General features: G+C 29.2%; 5 protein-coding genes across 9 annotated transcripts in view; 4 read left to right on the top strand and 1 right to left on the bottom strand.

The window, feature by feature from the left end:
* Positions 1-8: 8 nt before the first annotated feature.
* On the bottom strand, positions 9-1,128 carry LOC145932459 (protein KRTCAP2 homolog). Of its 2 annotated transcripts, none has more exons than XM_083031419.1 (4): positions 1,063-1,128; positions 854-993; positions 471-689; positions 9-348 (listed from the first exon to the last, which is right to left on the bottom strand). In XM_083031419.1, exons 2-4 carry the CDS (start codon positions 855-857, stop codon positions 176-178), a joined length of 396 nt encoding a protein of 131 aa, XP_082887545.1. In that variant the 5' UTR covers positions 858-993; positions 1,063-1,128; the 3' UTR covers positions 9-175. The 2 variants fall into 2 exon arrangements, with proteins under 2 accessions (XP_082887545.1, XP_082887546.1); XM_083031420.1 differs by having other exon boundaries at positions 854-976; positions 1,063-1,106.
* Positions 1,129-1,208: 80 nt separating this feature from the next.
* Positions 1,209-7,670, top strand: LOC145949151 (protein argonaute-4-like). Of its 4 annotated transcripts, none has more exons than XM_083058989.1 (15): positions 1,209-1,301; positions 2,047-2,823; positions 2,962-3,191; positions 3,368-3,601; positions 4,036-4,171; positions 4,316-4,683; positions 4,756-4,872; positions 4,938-5,229; positions 5,470-5,631; positions 5,702-5,855; positions 5,939-6,026; positions 6,095-6,258; positions 6,370-6,643; positions 6,919-7,103; positions 7,179-7,668. In XM_083058989.1, exons 2-15 carry the CDS (start codon positions 2,238-2,240, stop codon positions 7,267-7,269), a joined length of 3,081 nt encoding a protein of 1,026 aa, XP_082915115.1. In that variant the 5' UTR covers positions 1,209-1,301; positions 2,047-2,237; the 3' UTR covers positions 7,270-7,668. The 4 variants fall into 4 exon arrangements, with proteins under 4 accessions (XP_082915115.1, XP_082915113.1, XP_082915112.1 ...); XM_083058987.1 differs by having other exon boundaries at positions 1,215-1,496; positions 5,473-5,631; positions 7,179-7,670; XM_083058986.1 differs by having other exon boundaries at positions 1,215-1,496.
* An 832-nt stretch (positions 7,671-8,502) lies between these two features.
* On the top strand, positions 8,503-10,877 carry LOC145932454 (ribonuclease H2 subunit B). The gene is made up of 5 exons (XM_083031409.1): positions 8,503-8,980; positions 9,164-9,402; positions 9,499-9,784; positions 9,999-10,222; positions 10,423-10,877. Exons 1-5 carry the CDS (start codon positions 8,869-8,871, stop codon positions 10,516-10,518), a joined length of 957 nt encoding a protein of 318 aa, XP_082887535.1. The 5' UTR covers positions 8,503-8,868; the 3' UTR covers positions 10,519-10,877.
* Positions 10,878-10,999: 122 nt separating this feature from the next.
* On the top strand, positions 11,000-15,899 carry Bulli (regulator of MON1-CCZ1 complex protein bulli). Its single transcript, XM_083031404.1, has 11 exons — positions 11,000-11,327; positions 11,405-11,710; positions 11,783-11,957; positions 12,040-12,199; positions 12,274-12,379; positions 12,454-12,607; positions 12,715-12,778; positions 12,863-13,082; positions 13,159-13,325; positions 13,417-13,692; positions 13,769-15,899. The coding sequence occupies exons 1-11, from the start codon at positions 11,199-11,201 to the stop codon at positions 14,028-14,030; spliced, it is 2,019 nt and encodes a 672-aa protein (XP_082887530.1). The 5' UTR covers positions 11,000-11,198; the 3' UTR covers positions 14,031-15,899.
* A 2,185-nt stretch (positions 15,900-18,084) lies between these two features.
* Positions 18,085-19,682, top strand: part of LOC145932930 (uncharacterized) — a 143,995-nt gene continuing 142,397 nt past the window's right edge. The window contains exon 1 of the mRNA XM_083032156.1: positions 18,085-18,232. The gene's annotated coding sequence lies outside the window, so the exon portion shown is untranslated. The remainder of the gene's footprint in view (positions 18,233-19,682) is intronic.

The raw sequence follows: 19,682 nt of genomic DNA, 5'->3' as shown, positions 1-19,682 counted from the left end.
TTATTTTTAGTAAAAATTGCACAAAACCACATTTATCCTTGACAAATATCGATCAATATATATATGATTGACATTAAATTTATATTATAAATTGGAAATTTTTATACAAAATACATTTATATATGATTTATAATATATAAAAAGAAAAATATAATATAAATATCCTTATATTTATTTACTTGCGTTTCTTAGAATGTATTACTGCATTTTGTATAGATACACCATATGTTTCTTGAGAAATACGATTCATATAATAAAGTGCAATCATAGAGAATATTAAACATGTTGTGGTAGATACACGGTGAATCAGCGCAGAAGCAATTAGGCTTAGAGTCAGTGAAAAGACCACTGCAACAAAATAATGATACATTAGTATTACATATATCTTAAAAAAAATTTGTCTTTATATGCCAATTTAAATAATTTACTTCATGTTTGGCAAATAATGCAAGTGCTACTTCTATACATACCTTCTGGAAGTAATTTCTGTTGAAAGGATTTTCCAAATAAAGTGCTTTCAAGGTTTCCTACAGCAGTTAACGTGCACATGAACAATAATGATCCAACCCATCCTCCCAATACAGTCCCCAACTGTGATGAACCGAGCCAAACTTTGTACATTTGCATTCCGGAGAACAATAGTACTGTCAATATCGAAGATAATACAAATGATACTCCACTGCTAACAGCTGTAACATAATAGTGTTAGTATTAATAATAAAAGTATCGAAACATTAAAAGAAAAATTGCTGAATATGGTAAAAATATCACTCAATATGTAATGTTATACTTTGTCAAATTTTTTTATACGATATTCACAAATAATTTAGTAGATTTAAGTTGCAGTACTTACCCATGTTTACTAAATAATTAGAAAATAATTATCAATTTTTCTTCCTTTTCTTTTTACAGTAGAAATTATACAAATTATAAGTATAATTCCCTACTTGCGATTAATTATAGTTTATGTAAACTTCTATCCTCAGAAAGAATCTGTAAAAGAATTCTAAAGAATCTTGAGAAAGTTATAAAATACTGAATAATAATCAAAAAGCAACTGACTCTTTTCACTCTTTTGCTTGTGATCTGCCACTGTGCTGACGTGCTGACTACTATCTACTATCTCTTATTATCCAATGGAAACTGGAAACTTCTGAAACGCCCTCTGCATGTTGAATTAAAACAGTATTATTGGAGGAACCTGTCGGAATACTTCGCGCATGCGAAAGTTGTTTGTAATTTTAAAAAGTTTGAAAATTAGGAGAGAATTTCGTTCGTGCTGTACGTGATATATTATAATTGTAAGGATTATAAGCACTCGAGCTCTTGTACGAGACGGTTAGAGGCTGGCAGAGACGAACGTAAAATTTTGCGACTAGCTTGCAATTACGGAATTAATTGATAAATTGGTGTCACCGGCAACCAATTTGAGGGAGGCAATTTTTCAGAAATATATAACGACAATATATAATTTTAATACAAAATGAGGAGAAGAGGTATGTAAAGTCATATGCGAAGTCATTGTACAGATTTTATAGATTATAGACGACTTCTCGCATCCTCCAATTTAATTTAATTGATCAGCTCCTTCATGATAATAATTCAATCTTTTATCACACATTTATATTATTTATTAGGAGTAAAAAAAGTTAGTGTATAAACATTAGTATGTAAAATATATAACGGAATTATATTTCTTAGAATATATTTAGTTCACAAGAATAGTTGCATATTTTCAAGTTACGATAATGACAATTTTTCAAGGTTATAACAACAAACAAAAGCCAATACAGAGGTTATTTTATGTTTAAAGTTATCTTATGTAGCATATATTCACACACTATCGTTATGTATATCTAGAGATAAAATCAAGGGGGTATTTATTTGAAAAGAAAGACACGCGCATTTAATCTTTTCGTGATGTATAGTTAAACTAAAAAAATATATACATGACTGACTAGAGTAAATCCGAAGACTTGGTTAGCGTAGGCTGTTCAAAATGTACATACAAGGAATACATATAAAAATGCATTCAAATATCATCAGGTTCGTATCCACGACAGCAGCTACCATCAGATTCATCTTCAGAGGAGCAATGGCCAGCATTACTAAGTTTACCTTCACAACAGTGGCAAGACGAAGCACGGGCCTTACCATCATCGCAAACATTACCTAACTTACCACAATATAGAGATTCATCTCAACAAGACTCACATTATTGGTCAACATCATATCCAATGTTGCAGAATCAACGGCAGCAAATGCAACTACCATCAAATTCATTACAGCCACAACAAGTAGAGACACCACTGTCACAACAACACAATCCACATCTTCAATATCCATCTGTGTATAATTCTCCAAGTTTACATCGACAGGGCGAAGAAGCAGGGCAATTCGAGTTCCATGAAGTGAGACAGAATCGATCCAGAAGAAGACCCAGGAGACAAGAATATATACCTCCAACACAACGTGGACGAACAGCATGGAATCAACCACAAAGCTCATACAGTTCATCTGAACGACAACAAACAGCAGAGAATCCACAACAATACTCACAAGATTCACTTGAACAATCAGTACCATCAAACTTGTCTCAACAACAAAGGATTTTCTCTCACCAACAACGAGGGACAAGGGGCCAACAAAAAAGAATGAGGGGATACCAACAAAGACAGTACTCGCAACATCCAGAAATGTCACATAACTCATCACGACCTCAGCGAGGAACAGGGTATCAATCAGGACAACCTCAGCAAGTACAACAAGGCTCACTACAAGAAAGAACACAGACGTTACATTATCAGCAACAACAAACTCCAGGTAAAATATCTTTCTGATATGTATAGTTAAGAAAAGAAAAGCAACATTAAAATTTTATATGTGTATTTTATATATTGTATTTTTAGATTCTTTCTTACACACACATATATACATACATTTTTTAATTCTATTTTATAGCAAAGACAGATAGGACAACACGTGTTTCGACAAATATGTATGAAATTAGATTCGAAAAATTTGCAACCAATGCTGTTCACTATGACGTAAAAATTGAGCCTAATGCTTCAAAAGCTTTATATAGAAAAGTTTTTGAAGAATATAGACGTGAATACCTTAAAAACAGATATCCAGCATTTGATGGAAAGAGTAATGCATACAGTGCAACAGAGCTTCCTTATGACGATCGTGTAAGTAATATATAGCATGTGTACATATTTTATTTTAATAGTAATACAATTTATTATATCTATAATAAATTGATTTTACTCGATCAATAATTAATTATAGAATAAAATGCAAGCTGCAAAATAAATTTTTCATTATTTCTCTTAATAATAGTAAACTTTTTTATTATTCTGCTTAGGAAACTAAGATTCACATCAAAGATAAAATATGTGATAAACAATGTGATAAATGTGACGCACAATGTAATATATATGAAAGAAGTAAAACATTTAAAATTACTTTAAAGAAAGTAAGAACAATCGATCTTAGCTGGGTAAAAAACTTACCATCTAATGAAACTGATCAAACTCAAATTGGTATACAAGTTATAGATATCATCATACGTCATGGGCCCGAGTCACGATTTATTAATGTAAGCAATTAATAGTAATTTTAGTAATAGTAATTAATCTACTAATTTTATACGAATAAATGACTGACAATGAGTCATGAAAAATTAATTGTATATGTTTAAATCCTCATGTGTGCATATTGTTTGAATGTATTGTTCATAAGTTTACTTTATACTGTAATAATAATAAAATTATATTAATAAAGAAAAAATATATTTTATACAGAAATATTTTATACCGCCTATCTACCTATCTACCTACCTATTTATATAATATTTTTAAATATTTTATAAATAGGTAGGTACATAGATAGATAGGTAAATAGTTAGATAGACAGGTGTATGTGTGTGTGCGTGCGTGCGCGTGCATGTGTGGGTAAACACGTTATAAATAAATATGATATAAAATATATTATAGCAACAGAATATAAAATATGCTATGTGTATTATTATAGGTTGGAAAATCATTGTTCTGGGATCTAAATAATGGAGAATCACTAATAAATAGAAATAAGCCAGATTATTTAAGATCATCGCGGGGCGGATTTTTATCCGCTATACTTGGCTGTAAAATATATTTAAATGTAGATGGTAAAGTATCATTAATTGACAAATAAATGATATTAAAGGTTTTACAAGAATTTTAACTATAATTTAATTATAAATTGTAAACTACATCCATATTAAATATCTTTGTTAATTTATATGTCATATTTTTTCTTTCTTTTTATTTAGTTGTTCATAAAGGATTTTTTAAAGCTCAGAAGGTTATCGATTTAATGAATCAATTACAAAAAAACCCAATTATTGATTTTCAACAAGACATTAAATTTTTGAAGAATTTAAGAGTGATTTACGAAGTAAAACCGAATAAGAATGGTTCCCAAGAGCGTAAAAAACAAATACGTCGCATAAATGAAATAGGTCGCCGTGCTAACGATCAGACGTTCAAGTATGAGAATACAGACATCACAGTAACTAATTTTTTTATGGAACAGAAGAATTACCGATTGACACATCCCAAACTGCCTTGTCTTGTCGTGAAGAATACAATAAAAGAAGACAATAGAGACAAAACGACAGAGGCATATTTGCCTGCCGAAGTGCGTACGCCGCTTTTATATTTGCCACAAATAATTTAGTAAGATTAATTAAAATATCACAAATCTTTACAGTTATGTACTATTGTGAAGGGTCAATCTGTTAGAAAGTTGAACAGCGACCAAACTACTAATATGATTCGAGAAGCAGGGACGGAACCACATATCCGTAGAAGGAGAATAGAAAACGCGGTAAAACAAATTTCATATTGTTATATCAAATATATTACATCATAATTTGTTATGTTTACTCGTAGTTTAAAACTATCGATGTAAATAAGAGCCTTACCATGACGGAAGAGTTTCATTTGTCTGTCAGCACACAAATGAAAGAAGTGAATGCTAAGATCTTAGCTGCTCCGGAATTACAATACAATAAAGTAGTGAATGTAATAGACGGAAAATGGATGATAGGAGAATTTAACAAAGCCGCGACAAGGTTAAAAAAGGATGAGTGGACTGTTCTCAATTTGCAAAAATATAATCAAGTGAACGAACGTCGAGTAAAGTACGACGTACAACTTTTTATGACAAAATTAGTGGAAAATGGTAAAGTTTATGAAAAATAAAGTTAAAATGTTAAAGTTTTGTGTTATGTGACGTTTTTAAAAAAACGTCACATTACACAAAAAAAATATATACTTGTTAATTGATTGCTACAATTTGGGGGAAAAAATGCGCTAATTCATACAACTGTAAATTTAAATGTTCGCAAAATCGCTATTTTTAATTATGTATATTGCATTATATAGATTATGTTGATATTGTCAAATTGTTTGTTTTCCTTAGCAGTAAACCTTGGTATGCAAATAGAACATGCCAACTTCGTCGGACATTTAAAAAAATATGAGAAGAAAGAAATCGAAAACTTCTTTTTGGAAAATAAGAAATTGAAATTGATAATAGTAATTATACCAAAACATTGTTTATCAGATTTTACAGACATATACAGTAAGCATATAGGTTTTTTTGTATTTTCTTAATTTCTAAATAAATCAATCTGAAATTATTTATGTCTCAGGCGAGATAAAACAGATGACCGAGTTGGATTATGGTGTCTTGACACAGTGTATAAAATATCAGACTGTTACTAAACACTCATCATCAATAATAACAAATATTCTTCTAAAAATAAACGCAAAACTAAATGGTATTAACCATATACTTAAGGAATCGTGAGTAATATTTGTGTCTTACTATTTTATATATGAAAAAATACTTTTTAATAATCGATAAATGATGTTTTTTTCTCCCTCAGATCAAATTATTTGAAGAAAAATTGTATGATTGTTGGTGCCGATGTAACTCATCCACCTCCTGATGCTGATACACCCTCTATAGCAGCAGTAAGCATAATTATACAAGATTTTCATGTGAATATATATATATATTGACAGAAATATTATTAATTTAGGTTACTGCAAGTAGTGATACTTTCGGTTTCCAGTATAATGTCATGTATAAACTTCAAAATTCCAGAGAAGAAATGATCTTAGGTCTTCAAGACATAATAAAGTCACAAGTGTCATTTTATAAGAAAAAGACAAATTGTTTACCAAGTAGCATCATCTATTATCGGTGTGTAATTTTGTTTCATGTTATATGTATGTAATCTTGTTAAGCTTAAACTATAACGTTTTCTATTATATATTACATTTTACAATTGTATATTTATATTTTAATGTATAGAGATGGAGTTAGTGATGGACAACTCTCAAAAGTTAGGGACATCGAAATAACAGCTATTAGAAAAGCATGTTCGAATATTAATCAAACGATCCGAAATATTCCAATTACCTGCTTAGTTGTCCAAAAGAGACATCACGTGCGTTTTTTCCCCACAGACAAACAGGAGGACCAAAAGGGTAATGTGCTAGTGGGCACAGTTGTCGATACTGAAATTACTCTTCCATCTACTTCAAATAATATTGATTTTTATCTCGTCTCACACAAGAGCCTTCAGGTAAAGTTATTGGTTTCAAAAATGCATTCGTTTACATAACTTTAAATATATTTCAATGTTATATAGAAAGACATTAAATATACTGATTGCAAAATTTTCTCATAATAATGATTAATGACAATTAGTTACAATAACAATTGTAATAATCTACTTTTAAGAAACATATGAGAGTATTATATCAGAGTAATCAGTTTTATACAGTGGAAACGTTTATATTCTCAACCATTAAATAAGGTTTAAACTATAAAACTGTTTATGCTACATCACAAATACAGGGTACTGCAAGGCCTACCAAATATAGATGCATATGTAACGAATCTAAATATACCGTGGATGAGATTGAAAAATTGACATATTATCTTTGCCATATGTATGCGCGCTGTGCCAGAGCGGTAAGCTATCCAGCGCCAACTTACTATGCTCATTTGGCAGCGCGTCGTGCAAAAGCCTTAATTCAACGGTAAGCAATTGATTGCAGTATAGATTGATCATCAATTATAGTCAGTAATTTATGGCGATGTTTTTCTATTTGCAGCACTAACGTTACCGCTGACGATTTCAACGCAGCACAGACAAAATTAAATTGCATTTTAATTAGTGATTACTATCCGATGTATTTTGTGTAAAGATAGTGATTTTCATTGCTTTCCAAAGATTCTCAAGGATTACTTTTATAAGCTTGATATCTCTAGTCTCTGGTCAGTCTTACTTCCCTTCAACAATAATTCTGTTTTTATCTATATATTTCCAACTGTATTCAAAAATCTGCAACAAAAGGAAATAGAGGAAGTTTGACATGCAATATTCTGTATATATATAATTTTGTTTTTCATCAAAAATACGAAAGAAAAGCTATAAATATTTTTATACTATTTTTTCTTTCTTTTTGTTGCATGTGATTTTACAATTTTAGAATAACTATATACAGTATTTTTGTATGTACTGCTATGACGATATTTAGTTCACATATTTGTGTGCGCTAATTGTAAATTTATCATGACTAAATATGAAAGATTTTAATACATACACAATTGTGCGTATAAATAAATAGATTAGATAATATATATTCGTATTTCTTGCTTTATATTCATATGTATAATGAAATGTGAATTTTCAAGTAAAGAGGTTTCCTAATTTTGATCTAGAATTCTTAATTATTTAAATATTTATATAAGATTATCAAGTCTTATATATAGCAATAGCAAATGTGATTCTTGAGAATATTCTAGTATTACTGCTCAATATTTATCATATTTTCATCATCGTATTTTTATATGAAAAACATAAAATTAGAACGAAAAGAGGATTGATTTTTAAAATTGTGTTAAAAAAAATTTAAATCAAAATAAAGTCATACATGAAAAATAAAAGAAAATTATGTAGTTTTACATGTACGCAAGAGGATATCTTTACTGAGATAAGAATCCAATTGTTGTATATTGCATATATATGCTCGGCTCATCGTATTCAGATGGTTATATGTGTATCCTGCATATTTTTTTCAATTCGAAATTTATAGACACTATTACGAGAGAAACAGAACAGAAATAAGAGAGAAGGGAGGATGCGGAATATATAAAGAATATATAAAAGAAATCCTAAAATATATAATTTATAATATGCGATATTCATATTCATAATTTTCACCATGTGATGTAAGAAGATATAATATATAATAATAAATAATTACATATATATAATATATTTTCTCACATCATGATTTCTCCACCATGATCATATATAAGACACGTAATTAGATATAATAAAATGTAAAATTATAAAAAAAAAATAAAATAAAAAATAAAATGTAAATTTGGTTCGTCACGTGTCACGTGGTCACGTGTTATCGATTCACCGGTTAGGTTAGGTTAGGGTTAGTCATGTCAGCTGGTCTCACAATCATCATCGTCCATGAACTGACGAAGCGATAATAACATCTTAAATTCTATCTACATGCGGCCTGTTTGGTCGCAGTATCGATAATTTTTCAGTGTTTACTAATAAGGATGATTTACATAAATAATGGAACAGAATGCAAAAACTCTTGCAGCTTGCAATTTGTCATCATCTAACCTATAACGATGATTTTATATATTTGCTTGAAACATATCATCAGATTTTATCTGCAAGAATGTTCCTGATTTAATGTCTGTACGTGCATATTAAGTTTTATAATTTATTCTTAAAGTTGCAAACCTCAAGTGGGACGCATCTTGTAAAAAACGATGCAACGTACAACGCGCGGGAAAATATCGCGCGCTAAAGGTTCGCCGCAAAAGTGCGTCCGGACGACGAATTGTCATTTGTCGACAAACACCTGGGTATTTCTTATGAAAGGTAAATCATAAGATTATATGAACGATTTATTTATTGCTGTTCGTATATATTATTCGTGTTATTTTTACGATTTTTCATTAGTAATCGATAATTTTTATGATTAATTAATATTCTCATGATAAATTGTACTTGTCAAATAGTTTCTGAGCTCTGTATATTTATACAAATATGTTTATATTTCAGAAGATAGCCTGGACAGTTCAAATGTGGCACAGTCAGAGATTGTGAAACTTAGACATCCAGCTTCTAATAAGCCAGCTATATTTGTATTCAGCCCTGATAATCTCACGGTGCAGGAAGTTTTAATCTTTGACGAAAATAAAAGATCTTGGTTCATTAACGACAGTGTCAAATCTGATGGCAAGTTGCACTTGTCGACACCAATTGATCCACTCTTTTTAGTTTTGCCATACTTAAGAAAGGTAATTGTAGCATTTTAATTATTAAAATTTTAAATTAATGTCTTCATATTGGCATGATTAAAATCTAAAATTTAAATGTTGAAAAAATGGATATAGTCACACCTAGCGCAACCTTTAGAACAATGTCTCTGGGATGAGGATTTTCCAGAAACATCTCGCCTTGCACAATGTGAAAATTTGAAACTGTTGTTAATTGCTGATTGTAAGAGAGATAGATCATTACAAGCTTTCAAATTTAATGAGGAGAAATCATTAAAATGGCTGCAGAAAAAGGTAGAAAAGGTGGCAGATTTATTGAAGCAAAAAGGTGTTCATGTGTCCCAAGGTGCTATTAGTGCTACTTATGTCAAGAGTACTAAATATGAAATTGATACAGAGGCAGGTAAGAAAAGCAAGACAATTATAAATTACAAATTACAATAAAAAATAGAATAAGATTAAACCATACATTTAAGGATTTCTCAATATCTGCTATATTATGACTAATATGATGTAATATCTTCTTAAATAGATTTTTTGTAGCTATTTTCTTAAAGCTATTATCTACTTACAAGCAAAGTTAATTTATTGACAATACGTATCTTTTTTTTTTATAGAATACTTGAAATATGCATATGGAATTATATCTGAATATCTTCCTGAAGATTTTTCAAAGAAATTGGCACAACATTTGAATATATCTGAGGAAACGGAGAATAAAAAACGCAAATTAAATAGTCCTATAAATGTAACTGATGAGAAAAAACTTAGAAGAGATTCTTGTGAAGATAACCCACTATCGAAAACAAAGACGAAGAATTTGTTAATTAAATCTGAAAAGGTTAATTATTTTACAGTTATAGTAATTTTAATAATACATATCAATTTCCAAATTTTTCAACAATTTTTTTGATTGACAAAATTACAGCATATTTGCTTTTATTTACAATTATATGGCATTCTAAAATCTATAGAGGATTTTTGAATCATGTTACTAAACAAAATCGTACAATTTAAATATCTGCAAATTTTCTCTTATAGGTACAGAAAAACATTACTCCTGGTAAAAAGGAATTAGCTAGACAGAGAGCAGCTGCAGGATCCAAAAGCATTACTAGCTTTTTTCAGAAAAAATAAATCTCACAATACAATTAAAATATACACATACACTGCAACAATTTTGAAAATTATAATGCACTTCTAAAGGCATTTATGGATATGTCCTATATATTTCTACAAATTTTACTATTTTGTGTATAAAAATGTGTTTTAACATAACATCAAGTTGAAAGTTGCGCTGTTATTTCATTGACGAAACTATACATCAGAGAGAGAATAATTTTTTCTGAATAATTAGCTCAACAAATTTTTAGATATTATTAAAACTTAAATGCAATTTGATAAATATTTATTTATTTTAAGCTTTAATTTATATACTATGTGAAATTTTCTGCATAATGTAGTTTACAAGCAGTATTAAACTTAAAACGCTCGAATATTCGCTTTAATTATTTCCTAATGCATATCTCTTCGCAAAATATATTCTTCTAATTATTCAGAACCAATTATTGATATATAAGAAATAAGAATACATTGTACGATGAGATATATATTTAGATTATCCGAAGTTTTAAAAGACACCGAAACCGGAAGATGAACCTGGCTACGTAATTCCGGTTCTAAAGTGGCTCTAGTTAGCGCCACTGTACTAGTTATTAAAATCGTCCTTGATGTTTCACGACGGCATAGCTCTTCGACTTCTTTTTGACAGTCCTGAATCCTGAGAAATGTCAAGTATTTGAATCAGATGATTAGATATGCCAGACATGGAAGCTGACGATCGAGGGCAGAGTGACGATTATTATCTGGAATTGTCTCCTGATCCTATCAGGTTCGAATCAGTCAGCTGCCTCACGAATGTGTTTTTCGATGATTCGAAACAGCAAGTTAGTCATTTTCCCAGTTGATGAAAAACTTCTAATCTTTACCTGTGATGTAATGATAAAAATTAATCTGTATACAGGTATTTGCTGTTCGCTCAGGCGGTGTTACAGGAGTGCTCGTTAAGGGCCCGGACCAGAACTTGAGTTTTCGGATGGAGGACAAAGGCCCGGTAATATCCATCAAGTTCTCTCCTGATATGAACATACTCGCGATTCAACGCACCAATTCGTCAGTGGAATTCGTCAATTATTCCTCTGTATCGGGCTTGGATCATGTCGAGTACTCTCAGCCATGCAAAGGGAAGAATGCTACGATATTGGGTTTTGTTTGGACGCATGGCACTGAGATACTTATAGTTACTGATCACGGTGTAGAATTGTTTCATGTAAGAACTTTTTCTTCTATTAATTAGAGAATATACATTAGTCAATGTCAAAGTCAATGCTATTGTTTACAGGTTAATCCAGAGAAACGTACCATTAGAGCATTAAAGTGCTTAAGTTTAGGGGTAAATTGGTTTGTATTCTGCCCCAAGAGTTATCTGGTATTACTATCATCCGGTACGGTTGGTAATCAAATACAAGCGTTACACGTTACACCTGGGACTCTTCACAAATTAACCAAGTTTGAAAGTTAGTAAGCATACAATATCTTTAAATATGTTTAAATATCAGACCAGACAAAAATTACTTTTGCATCTGTGATATATTTCAGTTGAACATAGTATAACAAAACCAGGAAAACTGGCTGTTTCTGAAAGAGATGTAGCATTGGCTGTGTTATATGAAACGCCTTGTATTATTTTGTTGAGGCATCAACCGGGAGCCAACCGCTCAATGGGAACAGCATTTGTATATATTTATACTGTACATAAGTAAGATTTGCTTTTTATTACTTTGAATATAACAGCCAATATCTATATATTATATTATAATTGTCCTCTTGCAGGATGATGACCATTAAAAAGAGTCATATGTTAAAACTGGATGTTAGTGGCAGATTTGCTATAAATGTTGTTGATAATCTCATCATTGTTCATCATCAAGCGTCAAAGGTATCACCATTATATTATCATTAAATATAAATAAGTTTATTTAAAATAGAATTAAACTGTGTATTTTTATATAGACATCAATGATATTTGATATTATGTTATCTGGGGTGAGTGATGGTACAGTAATGCATCATACTAGTGTAGCTATGGCAAAACCAATCAAACCGTTCAATCTTAAAGTACCAGGTACAACCTTATCCGATCAGATGTATCAACCATGTCAGTTATGTATCCTTTCACTTAAAAATAAATCTTATTGCTTTAATAATGTTTAAGTATTTATAACAAAATTATTTTATTGAGATCTAAAGCTATCGAGTCTTAACATTACATAGATTCCCCTAATTGGGTTGTTTTTCAACCGAATATAATAATTGATGTAAAGCTGGGTTGTTTATGGTATGTTTGTGTTTAATTAAAATATCTTTTATTTTTATATATTTGTATATTACTTTACGAGTTTCTTTATTTGTTAATATGCAGGTATATCGAGCTCAGACTGGAGACTTTGGTGAAATTAATTACAGATAAAGTACTCCTTGTAGAATTTTTAATGCAACGGTCAAATGCTAAACAGATATTAATACAAGTCTTGCAAAGCTGTATGATGCAGTTACCTGTAAGCTTAATGGAGATGCCAACTATATTTGATAAACTTAATTTTGTATACAGAAATTATCTAGAAAGCGAAATACAAAACCAGGTAATGTTAAATTAAATTCTTCTTTATATATGATGATTAGAACATAATATCTATATTATTTATTTATCAATTGTAGATGGGAACACCTTTACAAAATAATGTAAAAAATATAACAGTGGCTGAAAATTTTAAGTATAAATTATTACTCGATCAAAGCGACATGTACAGTCATATATTATCCAAATTTCCTGACGACAAAATAGAACCAAAGATGATAATATGGGTTCTGCTTGAATATATTAGGTACATAAAAATTAAGTAGTATAAAAAATAATAGCCTTGATAATTTAGAATAAATTTAGTTTATTTTATACAACTATCGAATTTCATATAGATCATTAGCTGAACATGGAATACCTGTGCAACATTATTTACATGAATTAATCATCACAACACTGGTACATCAAAAAGCTTATTATCAGCTTCATCAATTGTTACAATATCATGTGGTCGCTGATTCAAAGCCTTTAGCCTGCTTGCTACTTTCTTTAGAAAACTTGTATCCAGCAGCACATCAGTTAGCATTGGACATGCTGAAACGATTGGGCAATGCGCATGAAGAGATAACTGAAATACTCTTATCTAAGGGACATATTTTGCTTGCCTTGCGGTAATTTGAAAGGCTGTATCTTGAATTTACGATGACATTTAGACACTATGTACTTACATGTTTCTACGTCTTTCAGATATGTTCGATCAGTTGGAATGGCGGATCAAGTATCTGCAAGAAAATTCTTAGAGGCCGCGAAAGCCACTGACGACGCGACACTTTTTCATTCGGTCTTCAAGTTCTTTGAACAGCGCAATTTGAGGCTGCACAACACCACGGCCTTCACAAGAGGAGAACATTGTCAACCATACGTTCAGTATTTCAAAAATCTATTCCAAGGAACGGACAATGAGTGCAATTCGGACACGAACTCGAATGTCACCACTATTTCTTCATAGGATTGCAAGTCTTTGTATAACACAGACAAAAGCGATAGGTAGTAATTTATCTTTTTATTTTTATTTAACAAAGTGAATGAAGGAGCTACATGTTGTAGCTGCTTCATTATTTGTAAATTTCTATGTAGTGTACAATTATATATATGTACATACACACACACATAACACACACACACACACACACACATATGGATTATTTATTATTTAAGAGAAAAGAATGAAGGAGAAAGAAAGAGAAAATTAATGTTTGTAAACGATATGTGTAATATTTATCTGTCAAAATTTTGTTTTATTTTTATTCTTTTAAAATTTTCAATGTTGCAGGATTTTCTTTATTACGGGAATTTTATTCAAAGTTTACAAAGTATATAAAGTTTCTTTAATAATTTTTAATATAGTAAGACTTTCTTTTAATGTAAATAAAATACATTCAAAATTAATTTCTTGCTTACAAAGTAATCAACTTCGTAATCATATTTGTTTTTTTTGTTTTATATTTTGGGACAATATTCCATACATACACACAATACAGGTTTCCTTTAGTTAATAAAAAATAATAATGTCTTTTACGACATTATATATATACGATAAATGATAAACGAGTTGGTTACCAATCAATATTAAAGTACAATATTCAGTAGAGTTATAACAATAGGAGAATGTTAAATTGTGTATATATCAAGTGAGAAATACAGTAAAATTTATGTATATTAAATATGATTTATTGCGATAAGAGTTCAAAGATTATATGGTAACAGACGCTGCATTTTTAATTAATAATAAATCTAGAAAGTGATAATGGAATGGATGAGTGAAAGTGGAAGATAGCTGCTTCGATTAAATCACAAATGCAAGTACTTTTTTTATTACGATGAAGCCATAGCTGCAATTGAATAATATTGAACGCACAGCTTCATTAATTAATTAGATTTGCACAATTACAAAAATATTCAAGTCCTCAAAGTGGCATATAAATATAATTACGAATATAATGCTTCCATATAAAACTGTGAGATACTACAAATTGGTCACAGAGACATTGCAATGCTTTATCAAAATGTCTTATTTACGATATATCCATTAATTGCGATAAATCAAGTAACTCCAAAATTGTTTACAATTATTTAATTCAGAAAATAAATTACGACTCAACAAAAGTCGTTTGTGGCCTTCTTTAAAAGTATTAATTTCACTTTAAAAGAGTAAATTTGTTTTATTTGTAATATTTAAAAGATATTCTAGTGCGGAAAAGAAATGTTTTGGGCTATATTTTTCAATTTTACAATTCTTTACCTATCTTTTTACATCAAAAAATTTTAATCTGTAGAATTACATATTGAGTGTGTCATCAATGATCACAAATATGAGATGTAACATCTTTCTTGCAATAATATATATTACAATATTTTTTTAAGAAAATCTTTTTTTATCAAAAAATTTTAGGAATAGAAATATTCTAATCCTGCTTTGAATTTTAAGCTATGCATATTTGACCCTGTTAATGAACGTCAATTGTTTTTATCGATTCCGGTCCACTTGAGATGCGATTCTTCATAAATACTAAATACGATAAAAATATGTAAACGTTTAGTCTAACTTACACGACAAAAATTCAACGAAAAGTTCAAACATTAATATGGTAAAGTATATGACTAAAAGCAGAGCATATTAAATATCTCTCATTAGCGCTCATGAAAATAATGAGGATATGTCGACGAATAGAATTATTATTATAAGTAAGAAATAAATTTATATACATATATGTAATACTTTTAGTTATATACTTTTTATTATATTTTTTTCTTTTTCTCTTCGAAAAATGAGCGTGTACTTGTTTTATTTTAATTACAGAAAGTATAAAAAGTCTATCTTTGAAAATGACAGTTTTAATAATATGGAATGCATTGCAGAAATTACGCAGCAATTGCATTAATTGCATTATAATCCATTTTATGTTGCACACGTGAACAAAATATTATATTTTAATTAATATCTTTGAACGCGAAATACTTATTATTAATAGTCAATAAATGCAAATTCCTTTGCAATAGTCATTTCATTAAAAACATTTTAATTACACAAAGTGAATTTAATACAAGAATATTCTATATTAAAAGAAAAAAAAAATCAGCGTTAAAGCGTTAAAAAGAATTTATTATATATAATATCTCGAGATGGAAAAATATTTTTTAATGAGAACAAAAATGACCTATAAAATCTTATTTGATTTAAATGGCAATTTTAGAAAAACATTTATATTTTAGTGCGTGAAATTGAGATTCCGAGTCGAATTTTGATTGGCCCTCATTATGTCGATATTATATCGATATCCTATCGATACTTCGCATCGTAACTCGATCCTTTGCCAAGTTCGCGTATTTCAACGGTCTCGAGAGTCCCGAGTCCCGCGTCCCGTGTCGCGTAATCTGAGAAATTAGTTTATAATTATTTAATTATGCATTATAACAATAAGCTGACATAGTTTTGTAAGTGAAAAGGATAACAAGTAAAATTAGTAAAAGATTAGTGCAAGCATGTACACAAGTATGTAAATTCGTTTGTAAGATATAAGATCGATTCGGAGAAGGTTATGAATTTGTTCTGTGCGTTCAAAAAGAGCATAAATGTGTTGGATTTCGTTTCGTACGGCAAAGTTTGCGAATTATAACTCTCAGCGTCATCGTGGTCCGTATAATAATAAGCTCGTCAATAGTATTGGTAAGAAGTAAATTAAATTGATTTTACAAGATACTATTTTTTTTCATTAACGAGAGAGAGAAAGAGAGAAGAGAGAGTATATATAGATACACAAGCATATTGATAGTTTGAATTCGGCAATTCATTTTGATTCTCTTCTTAACGTCTTCATTACCGTCTAGCTCACAGATAATCGATCGCAACAAAAATTTTTCCAAATCTTAGTACAACGACCGAGCGATGTAGTTTATTTTGTTACCGTCATTTTATTATATATAAATATATATTATTTGTGTAATGTGGTAAATATCTTTGATTATCTCTTTTATCACGAGATTATCTTGCACGTTAAAAAACAGTTAATTTATAATATTAATCTGAAATATTTGTTTTACTTAATTTTTTTATTGTATTTTTATTTCCATTAATTTATCCTTAATTTACAAGTGTGTAATTTCATCGCGAATTATGCCAACACATGATGTATATCTGTGAAACTTTATAAGTGAAATTTAGTGACTTGGATATAAATTAACTGATAAGCAGTCGGTAAGCAAGGCGTTAAGATATATATATATATATGAGCTTCTTAAGTTTTAAATTACTTAAATATAGATATTAGAAAGAGAGAGAGAGAGAGAGAGAGAGAGATTTTTGAATTTTTTCGATTTTGATTCATTAGCTTAGCCTCTTTTTTTATCTTACATGCTATATGTACAGTCTGTCCAAAAATGTACGCATTTTTTTTGAATATTTAAAATATATTTGATATACGAACAGAAACAGATTAAAACAAAGTTCGAAATGAAAGTTGCGATCTAAAGTTGTGATCCGCTAGCTCAATATATATTCCGAAAAAAATATTCTAAGCATTAACATTGATATAATTTTAATAAATTAATTTTTTACGCCTTTTTTGCAGCAACGTAAAAACCATTTTCTCATATCTAACTCAATTTCTAAAATTCTTATTTACTTGCTTCATTCTGATTCATTTCTGTGTTATATTCTTAACATCACCATTCTAAATTCATATTAATGTGTTTCTGTTGGTCGTTACATATTGCGCAGAGCATTAATATTAATATACTATAAAATATAACGCATGTAAAATATTAATATAGTAATATAATATACAAGATTGTTCTTGGATAAAAAGATTAAGGTAAACTTTTAAACTGTGCGTACAGTTTTCACAGAGAAGTTTTAGAGGTATAGTATGTAGAGAATTTCTGACACAATCTAATATATAGTAGATACATTTCGCGTCGATAACTGATAACGCGCGTATACAGCATTATCTGGAAATACATATTTAACTACATTGAGGGATACGTCATTAATTATTTACAGGGACATCATTACCCGGCCATTCCACTTGTTTGCGAGATTAAGCTTAAGGAAATTAGGAAGAGGACGCTTATATACATACATCTCTCGGAGGGTTCGAGAAGAAGAGTGAATCGTGTCCTTGACTTCTATGCGACGAGATACGCAGATTAAAAGTAAGTACTCATATACATAAGAGATATATCGTATCGTTGCAAAAATCTCGATTATTAACAAATTGAAAATAATAATTACACATTTATATGTCTTTCTTTTGATATGTACATTTATCTGTTCTAATTAGAAGATATTCGGAACAGACACCGGAAAAAATAATCGATTATTATTCGTACACTGAAAAAAGTAATTTGTTAACTTGACTAAATCGTTCAACTAAATATTTTGTTAATTGAACATATAAAAATATTTAAATTAAATATAACATATTAAATCTAACAAAACGTGTATTTGACTTAAATACTAATATATGTTCAATTAACAAAATAGTAATTTAGTTGAACGGTTTAGTCAAGTTAACAATTTTTTTCAGTGTATTAACTGTTAAACGCCATTGTCCCATTTTCTTGCAAAAGACTATTTTGTTACAATCTTTTTAAAAGCAGATTAACAGTTTTTGTTAATCAATCTCTTATGCAGATCGGAATTCTAAAGATCGATTTTTTTTGGTCCATTGTATATATTTAGATACAGACTGAATTAATTCGATCATCACGTATAGAATATGTGTTTTGCATATAAATTATGGGTGCGGAAGGGGCTTAGTAAGATATACGAGTAAAAAGTTAAATAGGTCTACTTTAAGAAATCCATCGCGCAAAGTTTTATAGACACAGAAGAGAATATTATTTGCTGCAATGGTCATAACAAAATGTGTTTGTATATCGTCAGTCATCGTGCAAAATCTCCTAGATAAACTTTGCAGCCAAAACTGTCTCGAATTATTTAAATTCTAGAAATCTATTTAGATTTTATATCTAATATCTCAATGCTTTTTTAATTTTATTATTTTTCCACGAAATCATATTTTTCATACTATATTTTTTTCTTTTAGTTTATTTAATTATTTTTAAGAAATTTTCTGAAGGAATAAATAGTGTTTTTTTTATTTTCTGAACGCAATAATATACATATACATATATACATATACATATATATATATATATATATATATATATATATTCTTCAACGTTTAAATATTAATAAATATGTATAATATATATATATATAATTAAAACAAAGAAACTAGAAAATTTAGTTGTACACAAAATTTAATTGTATGTGTAATTATATTGGGCGAACATAGTATTGGGTAACACGAATCTGCCTCTTAATTATAATTTTAATTAAATTTTGCATTACTCATAGTATAAGTTATATTTAAATTCTGATATATTATACGAGGTATAATATATCAGTTATGTTTAAAAAATATAACTGATATTTTATTTAGAATTTCAGAATATTTTCTTTCAGAATGTCTGTTACAACTATAATACAAATGTCTAAACTAATTAACTCTCATGTATATGTGTATACATATATGTATGTATATATATGTGTGAAATCTCTAACAATATTTTGGCTGATTTGAGAAATTAGTTGTAT

This window comes from Prenolepis imparis, unplaced genomic scaffold (assembly GCF_030444845.1).
Source record: "Prenolepis imparis isolate NDT839.2.m4 unplaced genomic scaffold, iyPreImpa1.0 SCAF_2, whole genome shotgun sequence".
NCBI classification, from domain to species: Eukaryota; Metazoa; Arthropoda; class Insecta; order Hymenoptera; family Formicidae; genus Prenolepis; species Prenolepis imparis.
This window is presented reverse-complemented; position numbering and strand designations above follow the sequence as displayed.

Excerpts from the sequence above, each read along its gene's own strand:
- LOC145932454 (XM_083031409.1), top strand. The coding sequence starts at position 8,869 with ATGCAACGTACAACGCGCGGGAAAATATCGCGCGCTAAAGGTTCGCCG. Across the intron at positions 9,403-9,498 it reads TTTTGCCATACTTAAGAAAG|TCACACCTAGCGCAACCTTT; the intron begins GTAATTGTAGCA and ends AAATGGATATAG. Across the intron at positions 9,785-9,998 it reads TGAAATTGATACAGAGGCAG|AATACTTGAAATATGCATAT; the intron begins GTAAGAAAAGCA and ends TTTTTTTTATAG.
- Bulli (XM_083031404.1), top strand. The coding sequence starts at position 11,199 with ATGCCAGACATGGAAGCTGACGATCGAGGGCAGAGTGACGATTATTAT. Across the intron at positions 11,711-11,782 it reads ACGGTGTAGAATTGTTTCAT|GTTAATCCAGAGAAACGTAC; the intron begins GTAAGAACTTTT and ends TATTGTTTACAG. Across the intron at positions 13,083-13,158 it reads AAAGCGAAATACAAAACCAG|ATGGGAACACCTTTACAAAA; the intron begins GTAATGTTAAAT and ends TATCAATTGTAG.
- LOC145932459 (XM_083031419.1), bottom strand. Across the intron at positions 349-470 it reads ACAGAAATTACTTCCAGAAG|TGGTCTTTTCACTGACTCTA; the intron begins GTATGTATAGAA and ends ATTTTGTTGCAG.
- LOC145949151 (XM_083058986.1), top strand. Across the intron at positions 3,602-4,035 it reads CCGAGTCACGATTTATTAAT|GTTGGAAAATCATTGTTCTG; the intron begins GTAAGCAATTAA and ends GTATTATTATAG. Across the intron at positions 4,873-4,937 it reads GAAGGAGAATAGAAAACGCG|TTTAAAACTATCGATGTAAA; the intron begins GTAAAACAAATT and ends GTTTACTCGTAG.